Source organism: Eptatretus burgeri, chromosome 13 (assembly GCF_056783735.1).
Source record: "Eptatretus burgeri isolate ZD-2024b chromosome 13, Ebu_testis_v1, whole genome shotgun sequence".
NCBI classification, from domain to species: Eukaryota; Metazoa; Chordata; class Myxini; order Myxiniformes; family Myxinidae; genus Eptatretus; species Eptatretus burgeri.
The window spans coordinates 2,753,088-2,778,599 of NC_140973.1; the positions used below are offsets into that span (position 1 = coordinate 2,753,088).

Consider the following 25,512-nt stretch of genomic DNA (forward strand, 5'->3'; position numbering starts at 1 on the left):
ATAGATATGCTTATATCGCAGCCGTGTTTCACGGAGCTGAACTCAAGTTGCATAAATGTATGATAACAATAATGTTACCCATAAAGGCCATAATCACAATTCCTATTGTATTACCAGTCTTTGATGCAAATCCCCAAAATTACGCGTTCAGAAAAATGAGGAAAATCAGGAAACAGAAAATTCTCATGTTTGCATCGAGCTGGAGCGATATAATCCTTTCAGACGCTATTTTCTTTTTCCAGATAAAAATATCAGTCACCAGAAACACCAAAATGATGAATGCGGAACTCGATAGAGTGCATACCTCCATCAGGCCGACCAGTTCATGTTTTGTATGCAACTGATAGGCCAGATCTGAAACCGGACATTAACCAAAATCAAATTGGCTGGTTCTTGTCACCGAACCAACTCATCCACCGAGTTTTGTCATAACTCGTCCACAACTTTTTGAGATATCGTGCCATATCATTTTTGGCCCTATCTCTCAATGGTGAAGAATCACAAAAATTCTGAGATTCGGATTCGGATCTTCACCAAGATCAAGAGTTGGTGTCCTTGTCGACCGACACACACACACTTTTAGAACAATTGCTTGAAAATTGTGGCTAAAAAAAAAAAAGACAGACACAGACACTAATAAAGTCGGTGCAAAAATATTTTTTCGCCAAGTAACAATTGCTTTACCCCAAGGTGTGCATTCGCGTACGGGACGAGACGCCATAAAATATTTCCAAATGCAGGACGAAAGTACTATTAACTGCAGGTTTTTGGAAGCGAAAAACAAGCAGATTCATTTTCTCCAGTGTTCAAAATATGAAATTCAATCGAAGTTGCTTGATAATAAACTTGATCATAAATCTAATAAAGTTCCTTGATAATAAAGTGATAGGTATACAGAAAAGTGAAAGACTGACACACACACAGACAGAGTGAACCAATTGCTTTCCCCCGCTTTGCGCTCCGAGCGCTGGGTAACAAGCAAACAGGCAAATGCAAACAATCGTTTAAATAATTCAAAAACACATGACAGACTTTCCTGCTGCACATTGTTTGATGGTTTTCGAGCCTCCTATTCCTCAAGCAGCATCACAGCCTGTGGGTCATTGTTATTTCATAAACATTTATTTACTCGGCATAAAATCATTTCCCTATCACTAAAGGATTTACCCATAAATCACGTATCGGGTCAAAATTCAGGAACAAGCCATTTGTTGTTTTTTTTGATAGGTTGGGGCAAGGGGGATTGGGGGGGGGGCACTTTGTCGACCTGCACATTCTCAAAATGCCAGAAACAATGATAATTCTGTATAAAATAGAACACGCAAGGGATTGTGATATGACCTGATAGCACGTAGCCTGGTCTTACCCCGAAGAAAGCATATTCCCAGTGATAAAATGACATCGACCTTGGGTGTGCTGACCTTATTAATGTTCTTATTTTCTGGAAGACTTTCTGGAGCAGACGGGGCAGCGGCGGCTTCATCCAGGAAGGACGAATCCTCATCCAACATCTCATCGCCGAGGGCAGCAAGCTCTGTGCAGTGGAACGCAGTCTCACTGAGGATAGAAACTCCCCTAACCCGAACCAGACTACAAAGTTCTTTCACCACTGAAAATTCAGATTTACGAGCTCTCAAATTTTATTCTAGCCTGGGCCTACCTGCTTCCAGGTCGTCATCGTCGACCTCTGGCATACCGTAGCTGCGGCCAAGTGTTTCCTGAATCTCGTTGGCATCCTCCATCATGTCCTCCATTTCATCCTGGATATTCTGCACCAGAAACATTAAAGTCTGCCATTTATAAACAATATTGTGTGAAAGATAAGACATACAATTATGTTCATCATGGAATGATACAACTCTATGAAAGAGAACAAACAAACAACAAGGATACAGAAGGAAATCAAGATACAGGAGGTCCCTCGGCCCATCAATCCAGTTTCAATTACACATTCCCCACAAGCCAGAATACAACACCATCACTGTACTCTCCTCTGACCCCCCCACCCAACCCCATTTTCTTTTTTTATTCTTCCAAAGAGACACAAAGAAATACATCTTCCCACTTGACAGGATATACTTGCAACACAGTGCACCAGGACAATTTCAACATAAAGATATCAAAACTCATTCACACCCGGCGACGAGTCATCGTCATCATGATTATTAGCCTCCCCGTTGGACTTTGTCCGAAAAGGGAGGTTATGGATTTGGTCTCGATTCTTGTGTCCGTGCGCGTGTGCATCCACAATCATATCTCAGACATTATGGACCAACTTTATTCATACTTGACAAAGCCAACAAATAATGGAATACAGATGCACATCATTTTGTTTCGCGATGCGATCAAAGACGGCCGACTAGTGGCCATTTTAGTTGAAAATAAATAATAATAATAATAATAATAATAATAATAATAATTTTTTTAAACCCTGATGTCGAATACGTCCTCAACCATTTCTCAGACATGCATTTTCTCTCTGTTGACGATGTTGTTCAAACTTTGCAGACAGATAACGAATGATGGATTACGTATGCACTTCATTTTTTCCCAAGATCAGATCAAAGACGGCCGACTGGTGTGAAGGACACGGAAGGAGAACTCAAACAACCACCACCTTGACAGCAGAAAGTAATGTGCTGTATCTATAAGAGTCAGCTTTCAAAATTTTCAGATGACACGAAGCATGGAGGTAAGGTCGGGTAGACGGCAGGAGGAGGAGGGGGGTTCAGCCGCTTCAGAGCGGCTGAAGGAGACACGACTTTTTCTTGACTATAAAAGGAGCCGTCCGTGCGTGCCTGCTCCACCCATTGGTTGGACGGTTCTCCTGACTCCACCAACAATTTCTCTTCTACGGCCACCACTTTAGGAACCCATGAGAATTCCCCTTTGGAATTAGCCTTTAAAACCCTTCCGAATTAGCCTTTAGAACCCCTTCTCTTAAGCAGCACTATTACTGTGAAGGCGACACAGGCTTGCTATTATTTCTGACCATTTTCTCTTAAAAATTGCGTTTCTGTGAAGTCGGTGATAGCATGATAGGGGAGCACAAAACTTTATGTATTACACCGTTTCGACGTTGGAATGCCCGCTTGGTTTATGAGCAGGAGGAAGATGAGAGTAAAGATGTGACAACTTTGGAAGGGGGGGGGGGGTGGAAGGCTTGAGTGTGGGGAGGGGATCGATGCTCTATGTTCGGGAAGGTGAGGACTTGGGTTTGGGATGTGGGGGAGGGGGGGAGTGGAGGCTAAGGCTTTTTATTGAGTTGTCAGAACTGCATGTTAATGCATGGAATAATCTCCCTGGAAAGGTAGTAGTGGTCGGAGAAATAGTAGACATGTTTAACTTTGAATTAGATAGGTACGTACAAGCAAAAAAATATAAAATCTGCCAATTATGCCACCGATGCAGATAGTTTATTAATTTACTTATTTATTTTGGCATTCACTCGTCATAGTGATGCGATTTTTTTTTCATGCTTTCAACTGGCTATGACTACAGTGAATTGCCACTGCTACAGAGGATGCAGGTTATAAAGTGGTAAACAACGACATCATTGTGACGCATGAAGTGGATACCGTGCCGGATCTGTGCCGTACCCAGGATTGATGCATTGACGTTAATCGATGTGTTCTAAATCACTTGTCCAATCGATCGGTGTATTGAGCGGCACAGCATCCTGTCATTTTAAAACGAACAATGAGCTACCGTGTGCGGAAATATTCATCCTGATGAAGCAGCAATTACACGGAAAGGTAGGAAGGAGGAATGAGGAAGGAGGTGTGCTCATTCGATAAGTTATTGACGGAGATAAAATCAGGCATTTCATACCTGCCTGGTCGTGTGAAAAGCAAGTTTTATACAAAATACAGTGTAGGCCGAGAGTCCCCGGGTCGCAAAGAGATTTTGTTTCGAACAATCGTTCGTCCAGTAAGTAAATTGATCGGACGTCGACTCGGTGTAATAAATGGTGGTATCAGTGCACGAGTGGGGGATCTATTCACCCGGTGATTTAACAAGCTCGGTGGAAGACCAACCATTACCTTGTTACCCTTGCTCGCATGTTTCAAAAGAAGGAAAATGCCACGTTTAGGAGTTTTAATATTTAAAAGTCCACAAATCTCCGATTCGTTTTTCAGAAGGATGAGTTTGTCTGCTTTGTCAGATGAAAGACGGTTTATTTTGTTATTATTTTTCTGCTGCACAAGCAAGCACTGACCAATCCAGAACACTCGAGCATCGCAGAATACCGTCGGTCCACCTTTGAACACTGACGCTTTGATGCACTCGATACGCCTGGATCGTATGACGTCAACACGTACTGATCAGGAAGGACTGAAGTTTTAACTTTTAACCTCAGCGGCATACAAGTGATCACGTTTTACTTTGTCCTCACGGCTGTTTCTGAAGCAATTGGTTAATTTATACGAATCACGCGTGCTTTACAAAGGTATGTTGGTTCTCTGAGAGTTTCAAAGAAAAATAAATTTGATAACAGCCGAGTTCTGAGCCTTTGCCATTTCAACACGTTTTTCAAATTGCCGAGCCAATTTTTTTTCTACCCAGCACACGACAATTGCCAAGTGTTTACAAAGAACAATGTCTATGCACATCTAAGTCCTTGAAAGGTCTATCAGTCAACATTTTAAAAATCTGCCCTCAATAAGGGTGAAAGCTAGTCAAGGTGTTTGGGTTGCATGCAGCACTCCACACCGACTCAACTGGCCGACGCAGATAACCGAAAAATGGCCGACATCTGCCCGTGTCGATTACCGGTTCCGATATCGGCCCATCGCTAGTAAATAATATACATCACCCTGGTGACGTCTGTGCCGGTCCCACTGGTTTTTTTCCCCAAACAACAGGCACCCCCACCCCCTCAGAGTGTTGGATTTCATTCATGCGGTGTGGGTGCAGCACAGGATTGATGTGCTAAATGGCCTCTTCCCGAGTCAAAGTTTCTTACATATCCATGTGCACAGAGACCAACAAAACCATCTTCCTGTCCTCATTCCTACCCGTTTCCAGCACATTCTCACGACCGCCTGCCCTCTCCTTCGCTTGCTTGCTCGTTCCCATTTGCCATAGCCTTCTCCAATGCCTGCCCTGACCACCCTCATCACCACATGCCTCACCTACCCTCATGTTATAGTTTTACCTGAGACAAATATCATCATTCACACCATTCTCACCTCAATATCGTCGATCTTTACTTGTTTGTAGGCTTTCTTCATGTCCTTCACTCCGATTTTCATTGCGTCGACCTGACGACCAAAACGCAGCACATGACGGGAGGAAATTCAGCACAGGAACAATGAAGGCATTGCAGAGGCAGCAAATTGGTGAACTATACGAGATATAAGCTACACAATGTAATATAAAATCATTCAATTCCCATAGTCGGTTCAATACCTATTGTCACTTACACAGCATTGCGTCTGATTGGTGTGGAGAATGCACCAAAAACCCAGACTTTGTATTCATAAAGAGGATTTGAGCATACGTCACGGAAGCACTGTGTACCATGTACCACCACCAAACTAGCAAGTAATGGTCAAGGACAAACTCCATGATACAACTACGTCCAACGTGGACAATCACATCGACACAACACTGGATGTCAATGACGGGCTTTACTTCGGTAACAAAACTCAAGAAAGCGAAGCCGGTTAAAATCATTCCCCGCTGCACATAAACAGATACCATGGAATCACTGAAGCTTAACTCAAAACACACAATCGATGTTCATGTCTGTTCCACTCACAAGTTCCACCATTGCATTTAAACGACGTCTGTGTCGACATGGTATTTGATGTAAATTCTACGTGAAGCAAATTGACCGATAAAGATATGAACGGATTCCAAATTGTGTTTGCGAGATGGTCAGGCTAGAGTTAGATGGTGCTTTGGAAAACAGAACAACCTGTGGACCCCTCAACCCCCATGGTACATGCAAAGCATACCTTGGAGATGAAGACATTTGAATGGTGCACTCAATTATTGGTTCACGAAAAAATATGTGACCACTATATTGGTTATTGTTGTCTGTCTGTCTGTCTGTTGGGTAGTCGATCTTGTCGAAAAAATAAAAAATAAAAAAATAAAAAAATTAAAAAAAAAACTTGAAATTTGTTCTACCCTTATTATCACTTTTTCCGTCGATATGTTTGTCTCTCTGTTCGGTCCAGTGCTCCGTTAATACAATGGCGATTTCGATGAAACTTGGTTGGTAGGTTCATTCCATGACCGAGTTGTGTGCAAATGAGAACCGTTGCTATAGACCCATCCGTTGCCTAGCAACTGGACTGAAATTGTTTGAAAAAAATCAAAAAAATTTATTTTTTCGAAAATCAAAAATCAGGCCACGAGCGACTGTGGGCAGTACATTCAGCCATGTTATCAAAAATTTCCAGCCGGATCCTATGAAAACTGTCGGAGAAGATAGACTTTGAATGAACCCTGGTCGAAAACAATAAAAAAAACGAAGTTCGTTATATCTCAGAGACTATGAGTCAGATATACGTGAAACTGGTATGGTAGGTTCATGGTATGTCCTAGTTATGTGTGAGAAAGAACCGTTGCTATGGACCCCTCCGTTGCCTAGCAATGGCCAAAAAAACCTCTAAATGTGGGGGTATTTTAACGAAAAAACAATCTGCAGCATTAACCCTTGAAGCTGGAATCATGAATTTTCTTGTGCTTAATCTTCAGGTCATTCCCATCGAAGGGGCCCATCGCGACGACCCATGTCCGCCTACCGGCTTGTCTGTCTGTCTGTCTGTCCCGAGCATAGCTCCGTGGGTTTTGATCCGTTCATGATAAAATTTTGGTGGGAGGTTTATATCACGATCTAGTTGTGTTTTCCTGAGAATGGGCGTCGTGCGCACATTATGGGTGGAGCCACGCCCCAAAAACGTGTGTTTTTAGGGGTAGCCGATTTCAATTTGCATCTTCTCCTCGGGGGTTTGTCGAATCTGACAGGGGTTTTGGTATTTGGTTAGCCCAAAGGCACCTGCATAGCCCCACGGAGCTCGATTTTTCATTTTCGTCCCAAGGTCAAGTTCACAAGGTCACAAACTTAGAAAATTGCGAATTTTGACATAAAAATCCATCTTCTCCGAGGGGTTTGTCGAATCTGGCAGGGGTTTCGGGATTTGGTTAGCCCAATGGCACCTGCATAGCCCCACGGAACTCGATTTTTCATTTTCGTCCGAAGGTCACAAGGTCACAAACTTAGAAAATTTCGAATTTTGACATAAAAATCATACGACCGCCCAAACTTTGAGAGCTAGGATGACTATTTTTAGCAGCGTCTCGCGTAGCGAACGCTGCTCGAAGAGAGCTCGGCGTTGTTCTTCTTCTTCTTCTTGTTAAAGCAAAACCTTTTGGACTCGGCTCTTATATACAGGATCCGGATCTCCTTAAATACTAAACCCCTGTACACATCCTCACATTGAGGGTGCCTTTTGAGAGCGTCTATCATGAACTTTTAAATATATTCGGACATTTACTTTTAAGTTTCGAAAAGTTCACGTTACTATTTAAAGATTACTCCATTTAATGTGTTGTAATTTCGTAAATACACAATTTTCTCGTCATGAACGAAGATCGTCCATGACGGATGTGACGTGACGGCAGGTGACAAAATATCGGAAGTTGTTTTTTTTTTTTTTAATTCCTCTTGTTCTTCTTCTGGTGAAGACCAAACCTTTAGGACACGGCTCTAGGACACATTTGTCCTTGTTTATGCATAATCTTGAGGTCATTCCCCACCTAAAGTCTTGAAACCATTTTGCTCTATCTCGAACACCTTGCCCGTGGTGCCCCCTTGAAGTTTGTTTTTACGCTGATTTCATCAAAGTATGGATAATCCAAGGAGTGCGAAATGCCATATAGCCTACATGACGTTATATTGTTCGTGGAATGTTCCAGAGGAAGTTTTGCACCAAAGGTCATAATCCTTGACCTTTAAAGTTCACAAAGGTCAAATTTTCAAAGTTGTGGGAATCGAACCGGGTTTTCGACCTTCTTCGACGAACTAACTCCAATAAGCTATAGCATGTATCCTGTTTCCTCATTTTAATGTCCACAACATTGTTTTGTGACCTTTAAAGGTTATGCAAAGGTCAAATTTTTAGAGTTGTTGAACGAAACCGGGTTTTCGACATTTTGCAGCGAATAACCTGACACTCGTACCACATCATGTTGATCATTTTTATAACTTGGTCAAACATTATCACATTGTCTCATGCTTGACTTCTGAAACAATCTACATCGTCAAATACCGCTCGTGAACCATCGTCGTCTTCAGACTTGTAATCATCTAAAATCACCATAGAAATGACTTCAGAGAGCAGACCTGGTGTCAAGAATTGTTAATTCCAACCCGCCGACGTCCTCCTATCCCCATTTCCATGGAAATGTCATATAATGTGCACAATACAATTTCAAAGAAGACACAGTGTAAAGTACTTGTTGCTCATGAAAACTATCTTTCACGGATTTTCTTTTAAAGTTGTTTCACAGAATGGACTTTCATGTATTGAGCATGCTTGAAGGAGTATTTATCAAGTTGACTGAACTTTCGTCAAAATTAATTTACCATGAAAAGCATGAAAGTGAGATCCACACAAAAGATAAGCGTTTTACAGTCGATCAAGTTTAAAGAATCAAACCCTGGCTCCTGTCGAGTCTGCAGCCTCGCAAGTCTGGAGTCGAGTCATTTTTTTTAACGTCAGGCACATCACGACGTCAGACTCGAGTGCTATGAATAAGGAACTAAAACTTGTGAATGGTTTTGAATACCACAACCATGAAATGTCAATGAGTGACCATTTATAAAATCCAGAAGGAAATACAAATTCCCATGGGAAAAACTCAGTGCACACACCATTCCCAGGTTGCTGAACATCACCTCACTTCCCAAATCTCACAGTGGTACCAAACACCACCCAACCTATTCCACCACAGGAATACCGAATAACTGCATTTATAGAGGTTGCAATAAAAGTATTCGAATTACCGTCGTCTTGGTGTCTTTCAGAGTCTGGATGGTGTAGTTTGCTTGTTCCATGTTGAAGGATTGCTGCATCAAGGACTCACGCTGGTTATCATACCTGTGTGACAGCATAATTCACAGACCTCTCAACTCCTTGTGCATGCATTTTAACACCATGGCTGTCCATCCAAGTCACCAGCAGTGAACAGAACAGGAGGAAATATAGTTACACAGGATTGTAATATTATATATATATATATATATATATATATATATATATATATATATATATATATATATATATATATATATTGTTGTGGTTGACCAAATTCGCAAACCACCATTCAGGTCCCTTAGGTGAGATATCTCGGTAAGTATATGTGTAGTTAGGCCCAAACCCGTTGTCTAGAGGGAATAAATGTCATTCATGCGTGCTGCGACTCTTCAGGATAGCCGTTTTTCTTTTACTATCTTTATTTTGGACCAACCGCCATTATTACCACCACCAACCACGTCTCAACAGTCGTCACAACATCAACCACCCACCACAACACCGCTTCACCACAACAGCCACGACCTTTACCGTCACACCTCGCAACCGTCGCATCGCCACCGTTCTTGCGCCGCTTGTGGGTACCGGTATTGGACTCGTGCAGGGCGCGCGCCGAACAGCGTGTACAAAACCACGGACTTTCCGCTCCAAAAACGGATCAAAAACGACTCACGACCACTTTTGTTCCGTCCAATCGGTGAGCAAGGGGCGATTTGGCCCCGCCTCCAGGGCGTTGGAGGGCGGTCGCTATATGCAAATTCATGGATCAAAATGCATTCACGCCCACTTTTTCTCGGGCCAATGGGGAGTGAGGTGAAAGGTCGAAGGCAGGGGGTCAAAGGCGAAGCCACGGGGCTTATATAAGCGGCTGCGTTCGTCAGAAAAGTCGTCGTCGTGTGCGTTGGAGTTGAGTGCAGTTGGGAAGTTCGCAGGAGGAAGAGTTCGGAGTTGGAGTCGGAGCGAAGAGGACGGAGCTGTGGAGAGGCGGCGGCGGCGAAGGCAGACGAGGGGGTGCTCGCGTCGGTGCCGGGAGCTGCACACCAGGGAGGCCGACGGCGCGACCTGGTCGAGGTGGAGACGCTCGTCGCGGGACCCGAGACAGAGTAAAAATCCTCCTTTCCCCGAGCATCAGCAACCCCCTCCTGTTTCCCCCCGCGCTGAGATAGTGCGACAAAAGGGGGCCCCCTTTCCCACCCCCTACCAGACACTGTCCGCGAGGCCCGCGGAGTTGAGGCACCACCGCCGCTCCGCGTCTCATCACCAGACGGGTAGGCCCGACACGGTCTCGGCCCCAGGCCCGCCTACCCCCTCATCCTGGAGGGTGGTTCTCTTTTCTTTTGCTTTGGGAATGTGTGTTGTCGGCGCAGTCTGTGAAGTAAAATTGTATAAGTGTTGCCGTGTGCTCGCGTAATCGGTATTAGATCTTCATTGTCGCATTTGCTTTTTGTCTTCTTCTTTTCTATGTGCTTTTGGTGGAATTGTATATGTGTGCTTTCCGTTCATCGCGAATAAATGTGCTTTATGTTGAACTGTTTCCCGCTTCGCTTCGTCATTTCTTTCATTGAATCCTCATCTTGCTTCACGTAAAGGGTTGGTAGTGGGCTGAATACGCCCGATAATTAATCGAACCGTCGAGGCCGACGATAACACTGCTCGGTTATCCCATTAGTACGGAACGGGTCGCTTAAGTGGCCCGTGTCCGAAGTCGACCTGCGGCGAGGTGCGATCGCCCGGTCTACCCTCCGTGTGGGTACTTAGGTAGGTCGAATTTGGCGAGCAACCCTATCCCACGCGGGGGCCGATTGGCTCGATCGCGGTGAGACCGAAAGGTCCACCCGTGACTGGTTCCCGGCGTTAGTCCGAGAGGGTCACGACTGGATTGTCCGTCCGGTGGGCGACGTGCCGCGATTCGAGTTACGTGGCCGTCAGCACGCCGGCGGGCGCGAATCCGTAACAATATATATATATATATATATATATATATATATATATATATATATATATATATATATATATATATATATATATATATATATATATATATATATATATATATATATATATATATATATATATATATATATATATATATATATATATATAGTTACAGCCTGGGGTTCAGGGCCCGCCACGAGGGACAGCACTCCTGAACACCTGGCCCTGAGGCCACTGGGTACAGATAACTCCGCGAGTCGACGGGTTGCGAAGCAACCATGAACACCAACCGGTACTGACAATCCTAGCAGGGTTACACTACTCCGTGTGCAAACTGTTTCCGATGGATTGATCCTACCAAGCGAGTTTGGTGCCCTCGATGCGTACTTGCATTAACTTACTGTATCAGGTGCAACCGAGCAGAGCTGCCACGTACGCACCAGCTAACAAAGCAAATTAGGTGGGGTATAACTTCCCATCTAACTATACTTTTACACCGTGTCAGACCAATAAAAGAAAAGACAACGGAGACAGATTGGAAATAACAACAAACAATTATTTATTACAAACACACAAGCAAGCAATCATTTATAAGCCAGAAAGCAAAAGGCACACAAGAGCAAATTTAACAAAAACACATTCTTATTCAATCTTACTAACACCAAAAAAAAATATGGCCATCATTCACCCAGGGGAGAAGAAAAAAATAAGAACTTGAAAATCACCCAGGGGAGAAGAAAAAAATAAGAACTTGAAAATAGAAGTAAAGTATGGTCTTTTCTTTTCTTCCTCACCTCAAATGTGAAAAAGTCAAGGGCTGTAAATACTTTATGAAGGAACTGTATATTATAAAGTCAAAGGTTTACAGTTAACACCACATGTTTGCTCATAAAAGAGCTCGTTATGTTCTTTCTAGTTTAACTAGAAGGGTACTCTTTGACGTTGCGACGTTGCCAGATATGCCTCTCTCACATTATTACATCATTATACATACTTGTACCAAGTTTGATTTAAATCCCTGAATCCAGATTCAAAATATTAAATAATTCTGGCCGTCAGACCATGCATCCGATCAGGTTGAAATTTAAAACATATATTCCCCTCGACTCCTAGATCATAACTGGGACGTTTCACATTGATTCAAGAAGCGTTTTAAGAGAAAGAATTTTTTTAAAGATTTTTGTTCAATCCAATATGGCTGATAGATGTGAGAAAGTAATTATTGTGAACACCCTGGTATTCCCAAGACTTTTGGAACATGAGTGTAAATTTTCCCCTCGATCTGTCCAGCCTTTCTGGAGAAGATAATTTTTAAAGATTTGGGGTAAATCAAGCCATGTGACCTATGATGTCATAGGCGGAGAACTTTTTGTTCCTCCTGGATAGGCGATCATACTTGTAAAGTTTCGCCTTGATCTGTTCAGCCGTTTCAGAGAAGAAGATTGTTGAAGGTTTTTATGTTAAAAACAATATGGCTGCAAAACCAAATGATCAATGACATCATTTCCCCTCCCCAGTACAACTTAGCCCAAGATGACCCTCAAAAAGTGTTCATACTGATCGGATAAAGCGTTCAGCGTATACAATTATGATGTCATAACAAAGCCACCTGTGGCATTATCCCAAAAAAATTCACACTCGTTTCCCATAGGGAGTACATCACATGTGCCAAGTTTTAATTTTTTCCGAGGAGCGGTTTCAGAGATAGAGGTCTGAAGTTTTTTTTCCTTTTTTTCCAACAAAGCTGCCACACCACATGACCTATGATGTCATAATTATCATTAAAATATTCTTCATGAGTAGTCACACCGATGGTGAAAATTGTGCGTCAATCAGAAAAGTGGTTGCAGAGAAAACAGAGAAAATTAGCATGGACGTACGTATGTACGTATGTAGACAGACAGACAACCCGAAAACATAATGCCACTGGCGACTTCGTCAACGGAGGCATAAAATATATTTAAAGCAAAAGAACAAGAAGAAAAGTAGGTCTTTACATTTTGGGCAGCATAGTTCTTCCTGTTGATGGGATTCAGAGTTTATAAGAACTCCATACCCCCTGTCCCCCCCCACCCCCCCACTCAACCACCCCTTCTCGATGCAGGTTATACTTGTCGCTGATAGTGATAGTGCAAGTGTGGTTCACGGACTGGAAAGTTGAAGGATGATGAAAAGGGTGGTAGTTAAGGTGGCGGTCCATTACAGATGGCGTACAGGTCATTACAGATGTTAACATCACATTTCATGATGGAATTGAATGTCATCTCCTGCAACCCCACGGACTTAATTCCAAAGAACGATGGCTGGAAGAGGGCACAATGATACAGGACAGCAGAATCGCTTGTTGCTAATGGTGATGACCTGGCCATCAGGAAGTTCAGAGCTTTTCTCCAATGAAGAGGAAGCAGCAGCCGTAAGCATCTCCTGCTCAAAATCACGCACCACATAGCAGAGCTTCTCATTGATGTCCCTCACGATCTCACACTCCGTCGTGGTGGTGAACGAGTAGCCACGCTCGGTCAGGATCTTCACGAGGTAGATGGTGAGATCTACGCCAGCGAGGTCGAGATGCAGGATGGCGTGAGGCAGAGTGTAACCCTCGTAGATAGGCACAGTGTGCGAGACACCGTCGCCAGAGTCCATCACAATACCCGTGGTATGGCTGGAGGAGTACAGGAACAGGAAGGCTTGGATGGCCACATACATGGCTGGAGTGCTGAAGGTCTCAAACAAAATCCGAGGCATCTTCTCTCGGTTAGCTTTTGGGGTGAGCGTGGCCTCGGTCAGCAGCACGGGGTGTTCCTCGGGGGCCACTCGTAGCTTGTTGTAAAATGTGTGGTGCCAGACCTTCTCCATGTTATCCCAGTTGCCGTGCTCAATGGGGTACTTGAAGGGGAGGACGCTACACTTGCTCTGAGCTTCTTTCCTAACGTAGCTGTCTTTCTGGCCCATTCCCACCATGACACCTTGATGCCTGGGCCAGCCCACAATGGACGGAAACACAGCACACGGGGCATCATTGGCAGCAAATCCCACAAACAGCGCAGCAATTTTGACTTCCATTGTGCTGTCTCCGTGCGTCGACGAGTGAAGAGATGAACTGAAGACATCTATGGTGCTGCGGATGCTCCTCACAGACTCACCAGAACATTCGATGTATACATACATAAAGAAAGGTGATTGCGTGAAGATGAAACAGCTATGGTTGATCGTTATATGCTGCTGATTATAATTTCACTTGTGGAGATGTTGGTTTCTTTTATACAACAAATGCTACTTCAGATATAGGCATATCACAAACATAAATCTCATTTAAAAATAGTAACAAATAATGATAAAAAACAACTTAAAATAAACTTGCTCTGCAACTTCATTGCCACCTCTTACGTACACCATTTTGAAGCATCTTTAAACACATGAACAACAAAGGCATGGACTCACATTTTCTTTTGCTTCAACACACGCATGGCTTTCTGTTTGACCATGTTCTGCAGAAGAAGAAAAAAAGAAAAGAAGAGAATCACCATGTGCTTGGAAAGAGGCGGCAGATTTTGTAGAATAATGTTCACGAATTAAGTTCGTCAATGGTACAGTGTTGTTTATGTATATGGGGTGACCAAAATATTGGGATGACTTTCATACAGTTCATGTATTAATAGGATCTGGATTCTCATTCAATTCATATTATGTTAACATGCACTTCAATTTGAAAGCCCCAAAGCTGTGCTGTTTACTACACCCACTTTGTTGAGAACGGCAGACCAACTTTTTTGAAGTATGGCAATTACCAAAGTTTATATATTTAATGGAGCTGATAGGTGAAAGGGCAGAGGATCTCCTTGTGAGACAATGGCCATCAATATTTAGTGCCCAACTGTGTCTGTGGACGTCCTCCTGCAGTTGGATTACGTCATATTAGGAGGTGGTGGCAGGATTTGCACTCCGGATACCGTAAAACCCTTCATTCCGTAAAACACAAGAAAAACGCAAAGAAAATTGAAAACCCACCCTGTGGAAGTACCACCTGTGCAGCTTCCCTTCGCAGGGCAGCTCACCGGATGACGGGATTGGGGCAAAGCCTTCAAGACCCCCCACTCTTTGATGGGAAGAAAAACACAGGGCAACCTTCCCAGGTCAGATTATGGTAGTGTGTATTGGGGTGGTGCTGAGGTGTCGTCCACCAGAAGGCGGTCTCCTTGGGTTAACCCGAGACGATCCCTTCGGGGGGGTGCATGGAATATCCCATCCATAAGAGAGGATTATCACCTGTCTGATATCTGAGCTCAAGCGTTTGAACATCGGTATTGCAGCACTCTCTGAGGTTCGGAGACTGGATAGTGGCGAGATCATGGCAGGGGGGGGGGTGACACCTACTATTGGTGTGGTCGCTCTGATGGTTACCATGCCCAAGGAGTTGCTGTAGCTGTGCCCAATAAGCTGACTCCAATGATGAGTGAGGTAATACCGGTCAACGAGTGTATTATAAGACTAAGGATTCGTCAATCCTTGGGTGTCATTTCCCTGGTCGCTGTATATGCTCCGACTAAGATGAGTGATCTGACCGTGAAGGACGCATTCTATGCCATACTCGAGTCTGTGGTTGATCAATGCCCCAGGAGAGATACACTTCTAATCTTGGGGGATTTCAATGCATTGACTGGAATTGATAGAGATGGTTATGAGACATGTGTTGGTCCCCCATGGGTCTAGAACTGTGAACCAGAATAGCACCAAGTTCCTTGACTTTGCAAGAAGTAATGGACTTAGAGTAGCTGGTTAATGGTTCCAGCACCCACAGGCTCATCGGTGGACTTGTTATTCCAATGCTGGTGATGTGGTAAAGGAGATTGACCATGTGCTCGTTGGAGGATGATCCAGAACTGCAAGGATTACGGAAGTGCTCAGTTCCTCACTACTGACCACAGGCTTCTCATAGCAACCCTGAAATTGCAGCTTAAATCTGGGAGAATGGTCCCATCCCAGCCTAGGCTGAATGTTGGCAAGCCTAAGGGTGAGAGTGTGTAGCTGAGGAGTTTGTGAACAGGCTGAGTGGGGATTTGGGGGTCTGGATGCTTTGGGGAATCCTGAAGCGTTGTGCTATGCGTTCAAGACCACCATCCTTGATGTTGCCGGTAGATGTTTTGGAACTCACCAAAGGGCGAAGAAGAATTTTGTCTCTCAAAGGACACTGGATACCATTGACCAGAGTCGCAGTGCCAGACTGAATGGCAGAGCTGAGCTGTTCAGGGAGCTGAGGCGTAAAACTGTATGTGCACTCAGGGTGGACAAGGAGGCCTACGTGTGAGGGATCTGTGAGGGGGTAGAGCATCACTTGTGGTCAAGTGATTCTCGTCCTGCCTCCAGGGGAATTTGCGCATTGCGTTCCTCCAAGCATCTCCCTCGGTGTAGTGCAGTTAGAGCAGAAGATGGTGGGCTCGACAGAGAAGTCCGACGTGAATGCCTGCCAACAGCTCGGCTACTTTGAGTGGCTGGCTGTACCATGCTGATCCACCAGCTGTTGAGATGGATGTCAGGGGTGTTACTATCCCCATTGCTGACCCTCCAATCAACTGTGGTCCACCTTCGCTTGTGGAAACACGGGCTGCGGTGAACCAGTTGAAACGGGGAAAAGCTCCAGGGATCTGTGGCATCCATTGCTGAACTTCAAGGGTGGTGGAAATGCTGCACTCGTGTCGTAGCATGCAGTCTTGTGCTTTGCCTGGAACACAGGCATCATCCCAATTGACTGGAAGAGGGGCCTTTTCCCTCTGTAGACGGGGAAGGGTGATCGCCAAGACTGCAACAACTACCGAGGGGTGACGCTGCTCTCAGTGCCGGGCAAGGTCTTTGCTCGGATAATTCTTGATAGGTTTCGCCACCATCTGCTTGAGCACCAGCGTCCAGAGCAGTGAGGCTTTACACCAAAGAGGTCAACGATTGACCGCATCCTTGCTCTTAGTGTCCTCACCGAACGCAGACGAGAGTTTCGGCAGGGGCCGCTTACAGCCTATGTTGATCTCTGTAAAGCGTTCGATTCAGTGAATCGGGATGTCCTCAGGATTCTTCTTGGTCTTCGTGGGGTGCCACCAAAACTGATCGATCTGATGTCTGAACTCTACTCTGGTACTGAGAGTGCTGTGAAGTGTGGTGCTACCATCTCTGACTTATTTCCAGTTGTTACTGGAGTTCGTCAGGGGTGTGTACTGGCCCCTACACTTTTCAACACTTGTATGGACTGGATTTTAGGGAGGATGTTGAAGAGATCAAGCTGCGGTGCATCGTTTGGGAATGTCAAGATCTCGGACCGTGATTTTGCAGATGATGCAGTCATCTTTGTGGAGACTTTAGACATCCTTTTGGGGGCCCTCGAGGTGCTGAATGAGGAGTCGGAGTTGGAGTCGGAGCCGCTGGGATTACGGGTTTCTTGGGTCAAAACTAAGATCCAGGCTTTCGGTGACATCTTGGATGCTGCTGTCCTGTCTGTCTGTTTGTGGTGAGGATGTTGAGGTCGTGGAGAGATTCACTTACCTTGGCAGTGATATTCATGTCTCTGCTGGCTGTGAGTCAGAGGTCAATAGACGTCTGGGTCGGGCCTGGGGAGTCATGGATTCACTGGATCATGGGGTGTGGCGCTGCCGGTACCTGTGCGGGAGGACGAAAGTCCGAGTCTTCAGGTCCTTGGTACTTCCAGTCTTGCTCTATGGGTGCGAGACTTGGACTCTGACCAAGGATCTGAGACGGAGACTTAATTCCTTTGGTACCAGGTCTCTTCGGAGAATCCTTGGCTATCGCTGGTCGGATTTTGTGTCCAACGAGCGGTTGCTGAGAGAGACTCGGATGAGATTTGTTACCTGCATAGTCCGTGAGCGTCAGCTGCGGCTGTATGGACATGTGGCTCGTTTTCCTGACGCTGATCCTGCTCACCAGATTCTCTCAGCGAGGGAGTCTCATGAGTGGAGGCCAGTGGGCCGACCATGTGCCTCGTGGTTGCAGCAGGTTGACCATCATCTAAAGGAGATGGGGATGGGCCTGGCATCTACCTGGGGGATGGCCAGACGGAGGGCCCTGGATTACCGGCGGAAAGTGGATGCAGCGACGCGCTGTTCTGGCACATGCTCCCATACCTGACCTGACATTCTCGTTCCTTCTCCTGGTCATCTCATCAAGGTAACGAGCTTGCAAGCTTTTGTCGCTGGTTAACTTCTACAAAAAATACCTCATTAAAAAACTACCATGGGATCAATTCACACAATTGTGGTCATGATGCATTAGCATTGCACCTCATCCTGATTAATGGGGTTAAAAAACGTCGCAACAGCACCTCTATTCCTTATAATCGTGGCATGCTTCTCTGACAACAAAAATAGGGAAACCTCCGTATGGGTCATGACAAAAATACGGATTTCTGTACACATACATTTCTGAAGAGTTTCACCCGTGGGAGCTGGAAAGCTGGAAACCTGGAAACCTGGCATTTTCATCTTTCATCCAACCGGTTTCACGGACGATTTGTTTTTTTGGCGAGTGTCCAGTACGCGAGGGAATAAAACCTTTCCCGTCATGGTCAGAAACATCTGTATTACAGGATTGTGATCATCTGTACTACAGAACATGAGATAAGCATTTCAGTGAAAGGTTGAAAAATAGGGGCAATACCCCCTGGGCGCTCACCTGGTAGAATAATGATACAGAGGAGCAATTCAAAACAGCACGGAATCAGCAAAACGTACCTCCTCAAGCCCGATTTTTGAAATGCCATGAACAAACATTGGTACATCATGGGTGATGAATGTCATGGAAAAGTTTCATCGAAACCGTGGATGTGTAGTTTCAGAGAAGAAGTTGAAAGTATGGGCAGACGGACGGACCGACCATCCCATTAGCTCCCCGGAACTACGTTCCAGATAATAATAAGCTAAAAATAAACTGTCGAACTTTATTAACGTCGCAAAAGTTGTGCCAACAAGAAATGCACTCAAATAATCTTTTGTGGAGACCAGAAAATAGTGGAAATGAATAGGTTTGTGGCGAAGTTGTTCACATCTATTGGAGGGTCACCGTCCTAAAAACAAAATAAATAAAAAACAAAAAGCAGTTGTACTGATTTATACTTTGCTTACAAAGGGAATATTTACAGTTAACTCTGGAAAGATGATTATTTTTTAAAATTTCAAATACAAACAAAAACAAAACAAAGTCACGTGACACAGAGGTTCTTACCTTTGCTGGACCATCCCTCATCTTAGCCATCTGGTCTTTATACTTCTTAAGCTCAAGATCGAGCCTGGAAATCTTTTTATCGATGGACTCACCACGGCTGTCAACCTGCAAGCACATGCAAAACAGCACAAGGTCGTGAAAATTAAACAAAACTAGGCTTTGCAATACATATGCCCCCAACTGATACGATATACTATACTCTCCAAAAAGAGCAGACAGGGCCTTCAGAAAGTATTCACACCCCTCGACTTTTGTCACATCTTCTTGTGTTACAGCGTCAATTTAAAATGGGTTACATTTTAATTTTGTGTCCCCATCAACACATCAAACCCCAAAATGACAAAATGAAAACATGTTTTTCGAAATTTTTACTAATCAATTAACAAAGAAAACCTTAAATTTCTTGCATCAATAAGTGTTCAACTGCGGCTATCCATACAGCCACAGCTGACGCTCACTGACTATGCAGGTAACAAATCTCATTTGAGTCTCTCTCAGCAACCACTCGTTGGACACAAAATCTGACCAGCGATCGCCAAGGATTCTCCGAAGAGACCTGGTACCAAAGGAATTAAGTCTCCGTCTCAGATTCTTGGTCAGAGTCCAAGTCTCACATCCAGAGAGCAAGACTGAAAGCACCAAGGACCTGAAGACTTAGACTTTCATCCTCCCGCACATGCACCAGCAATGCAACACCCCATGATCCAGTGAATCCATGACTCCCCATACCCGACCCAGACATCTGTTGACATCTGGCTCACAGCCAGCAGAGACATGAATATCACTGCCAACGTAAGTGAATCTCTCCGTGACCTCAACATCCTCACCACAAACAGGTACAGACAGGATAGCAGCATCCAAGAAGTCATAGAAAGCCTGGATCTTAGTTTTGACCCAGGAAACCCGTAATCCCAGCGGCTCCGACTCCTCATTCAGCACCTCGAGGGCCCCCAAAAGGATATCCATCCTCCGCAAAGATGACTGCATCATCTGCAAAATCCAGGTCAGAGATCTTGACATTCCCAAACAATGCACCGCACCTTGATCTCTCAAACATCTTTCCCAGAATAAAGTCCATACAAGCACTGAAAAGTGTGGGGGCCAGTACACACCCTACCAAACTCCAGTGACAACTGGAAATAAGTCAGAGATGGTACAACCACATCTCACAGCACTCTCACTACCAGAGTAGAGTTCAGACATCAGATTGATCAGTTTTGGTGGCACCCCACGAAGACCAATAATCCCCAAAGGACATCCTGATTCACTGAATCGAACGCTTTCCAGAGATCAACATAGGCTGCAAGCAGCCCCTGCCGAAACTCTCGTCTGAGTTCGGTGAGGACCCCAAGAGCAAGGATGCGGTCAATCATTGACCTCTTTGGTGTAATGCCTAACTGCTCTGGACGCTGGTGCTCAAGCAGATGGTGGTGAACCCTATCAAGAATTATCCGAGCTCGGCACTGAGAGCAGCGTCACCCCTTGATAGTTGTTGCAGTCTTGGCGATCACCCTTAACCGTCCAGAGGGACAAGGCCCCTCTTCCAGTCAGTAGAGATGATGCCTGTGTTCCAGGCAAAGCGCACAATTGCATGCAACGACATGATTACAGCATTTCCACCAGCCTTGAGAAGTTCAGCATGGATTCCACAGATCCCAGGAGCTTAACCCCATTTCAACCGGTTCGCCACAGCCTGTGTTTGCACAAACGAAGGTGGATCACAGTTGATTGGAGGGTCAGCAATAAGGATAGTAACACCCCTGACATCCAGCTCAGAAGCTGGTGGATCAACCTGCTCCAGCCGCTCAAAGTAACCGGCCCAGCGGGCCTTCACTTCAGACTCCTCTGTCAAGACCCTACCACCCTCTGCTCTAACTGCAGTACACCGAGGGATGGGCTTGGAGGAACACAATGCGTGAATTCCCCTGTAAGCAGGACGAGAATCACTTGACCACAGGTGATGCTCAACCCCCTCACAGATTCCTCGTACATAGGCCTCCTTGTCCACCCTTAGCGCACGTACAGTTTTTACGCCTCAGCTCCCTGAACAGCTCAGCTCTGTCATTCAGTCTGGCCCTGCGACTCTCGTCAATGGTATCCAGTGTCCCTTGAGACAAAATTCTTCTTCACCCTATGGTGACAAAGACATCTACCGGCAACATCAAGGAAGGTGGTCTTGAAGGCACTCCATAAATCTTCACGATTCCCCAAAGCACCCAGACCCCCCAAATCTCCACTCAGCCTGTTCGCAAACTCCTCAGCTATCCTTTCATCCTTGAGGTTGCCAACATCCAGCCGAGGCTGGGATGGTACCATTCTCCTGGATTTAAGCTGCAACTTCAGAGATGCTAGCACAAGCCTGTTGTTGGTATTGAGGAACCGAGCACTCCAGTGGAGCTTGCAGTTCTGGATCATCCTCCAGCGACAATCAACGAGCACATGGTCAGTCTTCTTTACCACACCGCCAGCGTTGGAATACCAAGTCCAGTCATGAGCCTGTGGGTACTTCAACCATGAACCAGCCACCCTAAATCCATGACTTCTTGCAAAGTCAGATACTCCTGAGAAAAATTCACATGACAGTACGGCTTGAGTTTGCAAAAAGGCAAGTGAAAGACTGAGAGCATGACGGAAAATATTCTGTGATCTGATGAAACGAAAATTGAACTCTTTGGCTTGAATGCAAAGCGCTACGGCTGGCCGAAACAGAGCACAGCTCATCACCCATCTAACACCATCCCTACGGTGAGGCATGGCGGTGGCAGCATCATCCTATGGGGATGCTATTCAGCGGCAGGGACTGGGAGACTTGTAAGGATTGAGGGAACAATGAATGGAGCCAAATACATGGAAATCCTTGACGAGAACCTGCTTCAGAGTGCAAAAGACTTTAGAATGTAAAACTCTGCCGCAATGTAATAGGACAATGTATTACTCCAAGCATTCAGCCAAAGCACATTCAGAATGTAAAAGTCCTTGAGTGACCCAGCCAAAGCCCAGACTTGAATCCCATTGAGAATCTGTGGAAAGACTTGAGGATTGCTGTTCACCGACGCTCCCCATCCAACTTGACAGAGCTTGAGCAAATCTGCAAGGAAGAATGGGAGAAAATCCCCAAATCCAGATGTGCAAAGCTGATACAGACATACCCAAGAAGACTCGAAGTTGTCAAATCGCTGCCAAAGGAGCTTCTACAAAGTATCGACTCGGAGGGTTGAATACTTATTGATGCAAGAACTTTGTTTTTAATTTTACATTTTTTGTATAATTTTCAAGCGACCAGGTGCACGGCGAGTAAGCGACCAGGTGCACGGCGAGTAAGCGACCAGATGCACGGCGAGTAAGCGACCAGATGCACGGCGAGTAAGCGACCAGGTGCACGGCGAGTAAGCGACCAGGTGCACGGCGAGTAAGCGACCAGGTGCACGGCGAGTAAGCGACCAGGTGCACGGCGAGTAAGCGACCAGGTGCACGGCGAGTAAGCGACCAGGTGCACGGCGAGTAAGCGACCAGGTGCACGGCGAGTAAGCGACCAGGTGCACGGCGAGTAAGGGACCAGGTGCACGGCGAGTAAGCGACCAGGTGCACGGCGAGGAAGCGACCAGGTGCACGGCGAGGAAGCGACCAGGTGCACGGCGAGGAAGCGACCAGGTGCACGGCGAGGAAGCGACCAGGTGCACGGCGAGTAAGCGACCAGGTGCACCGCGAGGAAGCGACCAGGTGCACGGCGAGGAAGCGAACAGGTGCACGGCGAGGAAGCGACCAGGTGCACGGTGAGGAAGCGACCAGGTGCACGGCGAGGAAGCGACCAGGTGCACCGCGAGGAAGCGACCAGGTGCACGGCGAGTAAGCGACCAGGTGCACCGCGAGGAAGCGACCAGGTGCACGGCGAGGAAGCGAACAGGTGCACGGCGAGGAAGCGAACAGGTGCACGGCGAGGAAGCGAACAGGTGCACGGCGAGGAAGCGAACAGGTGCACGGCGAGGAAGCGAACAGGTGCACGGCGAGGAAGCGAACAGGTGCACGGCGAGGAAGCGAACAGGTGCACGGCGAGGAAGCGAACAGGTGCACGGCGAGGAAGCGAACAGGTGCACGGCGAGGAAGCGAACAGGTGCACGGCGAGGAAGCGAACAGGTGCACGGCGAGGAAGCGAACAGGTGCACGGCGAGGAAGCGAACAGGTGCACGGCGAGGAAGCGAACAGGTGCACGGCGAGGAAGCGAACAGGTGCACGGCGAGGAAGCGAACAGGTGCACGGCGAGGAAGCGAACAGGTGCACGGCGAGGAAGCGAACAGGTGCACGGCGAGGAAGCGAACAGGTGCACGGCGAGGAAGCGAACAGGTGCACGGCGAGGAAGCGAACAGGTGCACGGCGAGGAAGCGAACAGGTGCACGGCGAGGAAGCGAACAGGTGCACGGCGAGGAAGCGAACAGGTGCACGGCGAGGAAGCGAACAGGTGCACGGCGAGGAAGCGACCAGGTGCACGGCGAGGAAGCGACCAGGTGCACGGCGAGGAAGCGACCAGGTGCACGGCGAGGAAGCGACCAGGTGCACGGCGAGGAAGCGACCAGGTGCACGGCGAGGAAGCGAACAGGTGCACGGCGAGGAAGCGAACAGGTACACGGCACGGTAGCGAACAGGTACACGGCACGGTAGCCAACAGGTACACAGCACGGTAGCGAACAGGTACACGGCACGGTAGCGAACAGGTACACGGTACGGTAGCGAACAGGTACACGGCACGGTAGCGAACAGGTGCACGGCACGGTAGCGAACAGGTACACGGCACGGTAGCGAACAGGTGCACGGCACGGTAGCGAACAGGTACACGGCACGGTAGCGAACAGGTACACGGCACGGTAGCGAACAGGTACACGGCACGGTAGCGAACAGGTACACGGCACGGTAGCGAACAGGAACACAGCACAGTAGCGAACAGGTACACAGCACGGTAGCGAACAGGTACATATTATTACTCCATAACAAGGAACGACATTCAGACAAGGCCCACAGCCCGATCAAGGCCAGGAGGACGACATTCCACGGTAACCGGTGCGGCCCTGGGAACCCACGTTGGAGATGCAGTCGGTGAGGTTCGGAGGAGGTCCTTTCGGCTTCCCTTTGCCAAATATTCGATTCATGATCGAAGGACCAGGAAGGAGCAGGAGATGCGACAAAAACGCCCAAACAGCGAATCCGAGGAGTCGCGATAAAGTGACGTCATGAGGCGAGTAATGTTTTCTTTGTGCCGATTTCCTCTTCCTTCACCGACAACGACTGTTTCACGTGTCGAAGGGCCTTGTGTGCCTTGGATTTTACCTTTATAACACACTAGTGTGTTTATTTAAAATTGTACACTCAACGGAGAAGAAAACAAAATCAGAGAAGCGCGTCTACCGCCACCTATACCGTCATGGACATCATGACCACATCAAACTATAGACGCCTTCGTATTCATTGAAACCAAGGGAGTAATAATTATAATAATAACAAGTATCGGTACATTCAAAGTACACCACCACCATGCCAAATAAATAAATAACAAATCCTCCGGTGTGCAGAGCGTGGGGTCGGAATTGGGAAGGAGCGGTGCACAATAAGTGATTAATTGCATAATTAAAATAAGTAAATAACAATAATAAAATGATTAATTTCTCAATCAATTGCCAAATAACACACCCAAACCACCACTGTTTCATCCGAATCTGGAACTTTTTGAAAATTAAGTAATCCATCGTAAAATGAATAATTAATCGATTAATTGATCAATCAATAAATCAAAAATACCCTTTATAGCCAAAATCACTTGGTCACTGTCATGTCCAAATATCAGCTTCCGAGTTCAAAAAGGTGCCTGACATATTGCCACGATGAGAAATAAAATAAGTAAGTAATTAATAAATCGATAGTAATTAAGTCATTACTCAATTAATTGATTAATCGATAAAATTAAATATAATGCTTTTGCCAAAGCACATTTCCACTTTTGCCCCCAAATTTCAGCTTCCTATCTCAAAGGATGGCTGAGATATTGCCCAGACAAACAAACAAACAAACAAACGAGAAAGCCACCCCACTCAAAAAAGGTTGCCATGGATACATCAAAGTGTCCATTTCATTGAGATTAAAATTGACAATCTTAATCAAAGCTCAGGTCAATCGGATGAAAATTATTTTTCAGACAAATTGATGATTTTAGAAGTTTGACCTCGAGTTGACCTTTGACCTTTGGACCTCAAAACAGTTGGTTTCCAAATTCAGCTGTGTACTATGCAATTGCTGCTTAATTTTCAAGTTAATTGGATGA

General features: G+C 46.0%; 1 protein-coding gene and 1 pseudogene across 1 annotated transcript in view; both read right to left on the reverse strand.

The window, feature by feature from the left end:
• The window catches only part of CHMP5 (charged multivesicular body protein 5), a 27,114-nt gene extending 2,658 nt beyond the window's left edge, over positions 1-24,456 (reverse strand). The window contains exons 1-7 of the mRNA XM_085850808.1: positions 24,278-24,456; positions 19,206-19,310; positions 14,427-14,473; positions 9,023-9,116; positions 5,193-5,264; positions 1,661-1,769; positions 1,422-1,534 (exon numbers count right to left, since the gene is read on the reverse strand). Of these exons, the coding sequence (XP_085706934.1) occupies positions 1,422-1,534; positions 1,661-1,769; positions 5,193-5,264; positions 9,023-9,116; positions 14,427-14,473; positions 19,206-19,310; positions 24,278-24,346 (609 nt within the window). The 5' untranslated portion in view covers positions 24,347-24,456. The remainder of the gene's footprint in view (positions 1-1,421; positions 1,535-1,660; positions 1,770-5,192; positions 5,265-9,022; positions 9,117-14,426; positions 14,474-19,205; positions 19,311-24,277) is intronic.
• Positions 13,056-14,419, reverse strand: LOC147013680 (actin, cytoplasmic 2 pseudogene; annotated as a pseudogene).
• Positions 24,457-25,512: the final 1,056 nt, after the last annotated feature.